We start from the raw sequence: 6,186 nt of genomic DNA, 5'->3' as shown, positions 1-6,186 counted from the left end.
GTCAGAGAACAAAGCAGTTTCACAAGGAAAGCAGTAGCAGTATGTAAGAAGAGTCTGGACAGAACAGCAGTGTGGCAGGGCTGAGAGGAGCCAGCAGCCATGGAGAGCTTAGATACAACAGCTGAACAGAACAGACTGGAAGGCAACAGAGGACAGTGATGTAAGTGAAATATGGAGGCAGCTCTGGAGGGGTTGGGACTGCATAGGTGAAGGAAAAGCAGGATATAGCTGCAAGGTATAGGGAAACAAATGCTGAAAAGCACAAGATGAGTCTGTGGAAAGGAAGAGATGCATCTAGGAAACAAGAAGAGGACATACACTGCAGCCATGCAAAAGCAAAGATCAAGGACATCTGTAGGAGCAAGTCATGGCAACCATTCAGGATGACTAAATGCAGCCCAGTGGAGGTTGCAGAGAAATCTTCTGCTAGGTGAAGAGTAAGAGCTACCCACAGAAGAACAAAGGCTACAAAAAACTCAAATGCAAATATCCAGCCATCTTTCTTTGGGAGCTGGCTAACAGAAGCCCAGTTCCCTCTGTTATTGTCGCTGCCTCCCACTGTTATTTTTTAACCACAGGAAATCCAATTTCATGCTAGACTGACGTATTGAAAAACTATCAGGGGCAACTGTTGGGCCAGAGACCCCAAGCTCGTAATCTCTCACCTCGGCTAATGCTACCAATTAGATGAGTGGAAACATTCTTGTTGTGAATCCGTCCAGATGTTTGGTGCAGAATAACATCTCTAATAGGGGCCTCTCTAAGGAAAAGAGAGAAAGACATCAGGGAAAGTTAGGGAACTATGACTGGGCCTGTACCAGAGCAATCTCAAGAGCAGTGTACTCCAAAGCTCTACAAATCCAGAGACTGATAGAGTTTGTGCATAGGTTTTGTGCATAGGTTAGTACTTTAATGGTAAAGGCCAAGGAAAAGAATGCATGCCACCCCAGGTATAAAAGGAACTTGCTGATGTTTAAAAAACGAAAACAGAATGATTTGATGCATCAGAAAACTGGAAAGACCTCAAAAAAAAAAAAAAGAAAAAAGAAATAAGTCAGTAAAACATGTATTCCAACCAAGGAAAAAAAGTCTATTTTTATTATTACTGTCACGTAAGCCTGGTTGCTTTTCACTCATGTCAGTCAGAGACCATGCCTGGGCCTGGCTTCTGGCTAGAAGGGTACCATTCCACTAAGGTCTCTAAGACTTGCCTAGGTCCTCTTCTGCTGCAGTTTTCTGGGTCTGCCTTAAAGTCTCACAGAACACCACAGAAGCACCTGTATTCCCCACAAGGGTCCCTGCAGCACCAAGGACAATAACTTCACTGCTCATCCCGACTGCTCTGGTTGTGATTTACAGCACTGTCTGCCAGGGGTCTCATTAGGAAAACCTCCAATTACCTCACCTGGTAGAAATGAGTGAATAAACCCAAACTGTCATCCTGGGCTTCAGAATAACTGGGCATGGGCCAGCCTTTCAGTTGCTACCCTTCCCACCATTAGATAGGTCACCAGATCACCTACTACTTTTTCTCTGGAGATCTAGGTCACTCATTTCCCTGCCTTAGCCCCCAGTACTGCCCTCCTCAGTGAGCTGGTTTTACCTCTCTCCTCACCCAACCACAGAAGAAGAGAGTGGGATACAAGGAAAGCACTTGTATTCATCTTTGTGATGGAGACACGAAGAGCGTTCATGGAAGCTTGGGTGCAGGTAGGTTTAAGTCATGAACTCCCAGCAGCACAGCAGGTCACTGAAGCAAGGACAAATCACAGCACACACCCCACCCTCCCCCCCACGTCAGAAAGGTGGTGTGGTGGTACCCCTTGTAATGGGCATCTACAGTGGAATCTCCTCATGTGCCCCATGCAGCAGTGCTCTTCACCTGCTTGGGACAGAGTGGTCTCTTCCCTCTGTCGTGGCCTGCTGCTCAGAGTCCCAGGTGCACAGCAGAATAGCATAACCGCAGCCTGGCTGAGACACCATCATCTCTGGTGAGCCATCAGGGCCTGGGTTCACAGAGAGGCTGTCCACCTATACTGGCAGAGGAAAAACTCAGAGTCAAACTGAGAACTTCAAACACCTCAGAAGGTTCACTGTGTTCCCTGTATCTAAACTTGAATACAGCAGATCTTCTGATAGAGCTGAGCAGGAGCTGAACAAATTCAGCTAGAAGCAAAATGTCCAAGTTACAGTAAAAGTCTATGTTCCCCTACAAAAAGTCACTTAAGAACAACACTAGTATTTTCCACTAATGATCTCTAGGTGGGCAAGAGCAACCCACCAGCTGTGCTCTGCATGTATACCACTGGGCAAATTTCCTTTCAAGCCATTAACACGACAATTGCTCTGTTCATAGGACTGAGATTTTGTGCTTCTTCCCTTGGGAGAGCCACCTCTTGAAGTCTGGATGACAAGCTCTGCTCTGAACAACCTGTTTCCTTACCTGACCCTCTAGCAGCCATTTCTTCAACAGGAGCAGCTGCCCAGAGACATGGTCCGAATTCTCCGACGAGTCCTCCCAGCGGAAGGCACGTACCACCCTGTCAGTGTAACCCACCACCAACTCACACTTCCCATCTCCATCTGCAAGGAATACAAGGAGATAGATGGGATCTCTCAGGCCTTTATAGACCAAAGACCCCAAACATTCAGAAACCGCTACGCTGGTTTCCATCAGCTAGCAACCCTGAGGATCCCAATCCTGTAACGAGAACTTGCACTTCAGGAAAATTCCTGAAGCTCTTGCTTCTCTCCTCCATGACTTGGCTGTGGTTTGTTAGACCACTTGTTTCAGCAAGACAGTAATTTCCTTCTGAGTCCCATACACTTTGTCTTTCTCTCCCCCACCACCTCATACCCACAAACTCCCTCACCCTGCACTCCCACACCAGCTTCCCCACTCACCAATGTCACTGATCAGCATGACCTTGGTGTTGGCAGGAATGTGCTGCTTGAACACTGGCTTCTGCTCTTCTGCTGTGGCCAACTCATAGTGGCCTGAAGCATCTGGGTGTTTTGAAGCTGGAGAAGTCAGGTCAAAAAGATGAAACCAGCCTTCTGCACTCACCACCACCACAAGATTCTAAGAGGGAAGAGAAAAACCTTTTGATTTTTCCTCTTTTAGAGACTGCAAAAGCTGTCCCACAGCAGTGCAAGGGTAGGGTGGTTCTATCCAGATTGATGACTGCTACAGAGGGCCAGCATACAAACTACTCAGGTACTGCAGGGTCAAAACTTCTTGTTCATCCTTGTCAGACTAGGATATCAAGCCAACAGATCCACACAGTCCCCAAACAACATGTGGCTTTCTCAGTGCTCCCTTCAGCTCTGTTCTTCACTAGAGCACACATAGCTACAGTATTTTAGGCAGGACACCTAAACTGGGACTTTTGGATTCAGTGGTCCTGGTTTAACTCCCAGAAACAGCAATTCCGCAAAACAGGTCACACCAGACCCAGCAGAATTTGCTTGGGAGTCTAGACTATCCTGTGTTTAGATGACCTTAGATGCACACAGCCAAGTGGCAGAAGGGCCATGGCCCACAGCAGGGACCAGCACAGAGCAAGGCAAAAGCCACTGGGGAAAAGGAACACACCTCAAACCACCAAAGCCTTGTGGCACTCAAACAGGGGGACATGCAAATCAGTAGTGCTTTCTGAAGATAGGATGGATTTCCTTGCTCACTAAAACCTGTGTATGGCTCACAGATACAGGTTATATATAAACAGAAGAACAGTTTTAAAACAGTAGTGCTAAAGCTCTATGAGCAAGGGCAGATCCTGGGGAGAAAGTACCTGCAACCTGTCTTCCTTCACACTCAGGATACGATATGAACCTCATCTCCTAAGCACCTCCCACATGCCCTACAGACACGGCTGGGAAGAGTTTGGCTGCTCTCACCTTTCCTTTATTGCATACATCTCCCACGCCAACACATGTGAGCTGCAAGAGAAAAAAGTCCATATGAGAGAAGGCAACCCAAAACAGCAATTTGGGATAAGCCTCTGCCCCAGCCCCTCCACTCTGATAAACCACCTCTTGAACTCTGAACAGCTTTTCCAAGGATAAAGAGAGCAGAGTCAGGGACAGAAACACATCTGCCACACAACTGCCCAGAGCCCTAGGGCAAAATCCACAGTACAAAGGTACAGGGTGAAGGTGGCACAGAAAGCCAGTTACTGTGTTTGTTCAGTACTCTGCTCATCACTTCTCTCCCAAGAGGCTAGTCATAGACAAAAGCAGGGTCTTGCAGAAATACTTGAAAGGCATCAGAACCAGTTCTGGCTCCTGTTCCCCTCTAGCCTATGTATTCCGAGGCAGTGGGCAAGGCCAGCTGACAGCACACACACCAAAAGGCCCAACCATTTGAAAATTTTGTCAAGAACTGACCATTCCTTGGCAAGATCGCACAGTCCAGGGTTTGCTGTCATCATTCTTGTAAACATAGAGTTTCCCACTGGTGTCTCCCACCACTAGCTCATTCAGCTGCACAAGAGAATTGGGTTAGTAAGAATAAATTCACAATTACAGTTAACAGTATTCCCACACAGCAAGAATTACAGAAGTCATATCTAAAAATCACTCTGTGGGAAGAAGCAGCAAAGCAAAATGAGAGCTAAGAGACAGCCTCAAATCAATAGAGAAGGTCTGGGAAAAAATAAAAGCCTTAATTCTACTCTGGCAGATAAAGAGCTGGAGAGTGGCTCCTTAGAGCAACATCCCATTATCTACTGCTTCTCTATCCATTGTTTCAGAATTGTGTCTCTGTTTTAACACGCTACCCTGCTAATCATCATCATCACCCCATCACTCCACCTTCCATTCTTCAATCTAGATTGACTTGATCTTTCTTGAGCCACCTGAGGAAGAGAATGGCAATGAGGAAAATATAATAATCCAGAAAGAGGCTGTAGGAACACCTACAATAAATTTACACTAATGTTCAATCTCACTGATGAAGGACTAAAGGTCTTTCAGAATGGTAATTATTTCTTTAAAGACTGCTAAAATTCACCAACCACCCCAGCTGACAATCCTACTCCTACTATCCCATCTTCTGCAACATGCCTCTGTGTGCATTTCCTAACTCCCTGCACACACTACCCCACACAACACAACTTCTTATGGGAAAGTTTGTTTCATCATCCACTGCATTGCTAGTCATGATACTTTTCAGAATAGCAGTATAGGACTGTAACAAAATTTGGCTGTTGAGGAGAAGCACAAGTACAAGCTGGGCAGAGAATGGACTGAGATCAGCCCTGAAGAGAAGGACTTGAGGGTGTTGGTAGATGAGAAGTGCAACATGAGCCGGCAATGAGCACTTGCAGGCCAGAAAGCCAACCATATCCTGGGCTGCATCAAAAGAAGCGTGACCAGCAGGTTGAGAGAGGTGACTGTCCCCCTCTACTCTGCTCTTGTGAGACTCCACCTGGAGTACTGCATCCAGCTCTGGAGCCCTCAGCACAGGCAGGACATGGACCTGTTAGAGTGAGTCCAGAGGAGGGCCATGAAGATGATCAGAGGCTGGAGCACCTCCCATATGAGAACAGGCTGAGAGAGTTGGGCTTGTTCAGCCTGGAGAAGAGAAGGCTCCAGGGAGACCTGATAGCAGCCTTCCAGTACCTGATGGGGGTCTACAGGAGTGATGGGGAGGGACTCTGTATCAGGGAGTGTAGTGACAGGGCGAGGGGCAACAGTTTTAAGCTGAAAGAGGGTAAATTTAAATGGGCTATTTGGGGTAAATTTTTTACCGTGAGGGTGGTGAGTCACTGGGACAGGTTGCCCAGGGAAGTTGTGGATGCCCCATCCCTGGAGGGGTTCAAGGCTTTGAGCAACCTGGTGGTGCCCCTGCCCATGTCAGGGGGGTTGGAACTAGATAATCTTTAAAGTCCTTTCCAAACCTAACCATTCTATGATTCTACATGTAATACAGGCCCCATGCCAAGGGTGCCTAGCATGTCTAACAATGACAGAAGCACTGACCAGCTGCAAACCAGAATCACTGAAATATTCAGTGTGGAAGGGACTTCTAGGGGCCATCTGCTCTACCACCTGATGTATCTCTGATACTGCTCAAGAACCCGCCAAGCTCCGAGCCCCTCCGGGGGGGGAACCCCCACCACCTCCTTCAGGCACCAGCTCTAGTGCCGCACCACGCTCTCACTGCTTCCCCCCAACCCGTTT

General features: G+C 47.4%; 1 protein-coding gene across 1 annotated transcript in view; it reads right to left on the bottom strand.

Moving 5' to 3' along the window:
* ITFG2 (integrin alpha FG-GAP repeat containing 2) overlaps positions 1 to 4,485 on the bottom strand; it is a gene marked incomplete at its 5' end in the record, with an annotated part of 9,518 nt that extends 5,033 nt beyond the window's left edge. Inside the window, 6 exons of the mRNA XM_010080298.1 lie at positions 666 to 760; positions 1,883 to 2,031; positions 2,444 to 2,583; positions 2,905 to 3,082; positions 3,901 to 3,942; positions 4,390 to 4,485. Of these exons, the coding sequence (XP_010078600.1) occupies positions 666 to 760; positions 1,883 to 2,031; positions 2,444 to 2,583; positions 2,905 to 3,082; positions 3,901 to 3,942; positions 4,390 to 4,485 (700 nt within the window). The remainder of the gene's footprint in view (positions 1 to 665; positions 761 to 1,882; positions 2,032 to 2,443; positions 2,584 to 2,904; positions 3,083 to 3,900; positions 3,943 to 4,389) is intronic.
* Positions 4,486 to 6,186: the final 1,701 nt, after the last annotated feature.

Source organism: Pterocles gutturalis, unplaced genomic scaffold, assembly GCF_000699245.1.
Source record: "Pterocles gutturalis isolate BGI_N339 unplaced genomic scaffold, ASM69924v1 scaffold10014, whole genome shotgun sequence".
In the NCBI taxonomy this organism is placed as follows: Eukaryota; Metazoa; Chordata; class Aves; order Pterocliformes; family Pteroclidae; genus Pterocles; species Pterocles gutturalis.
Note: the sequence above shows the minus strand (reverse complement) of the source record. Positions and strands in the feature narration are given on the sequence as shown.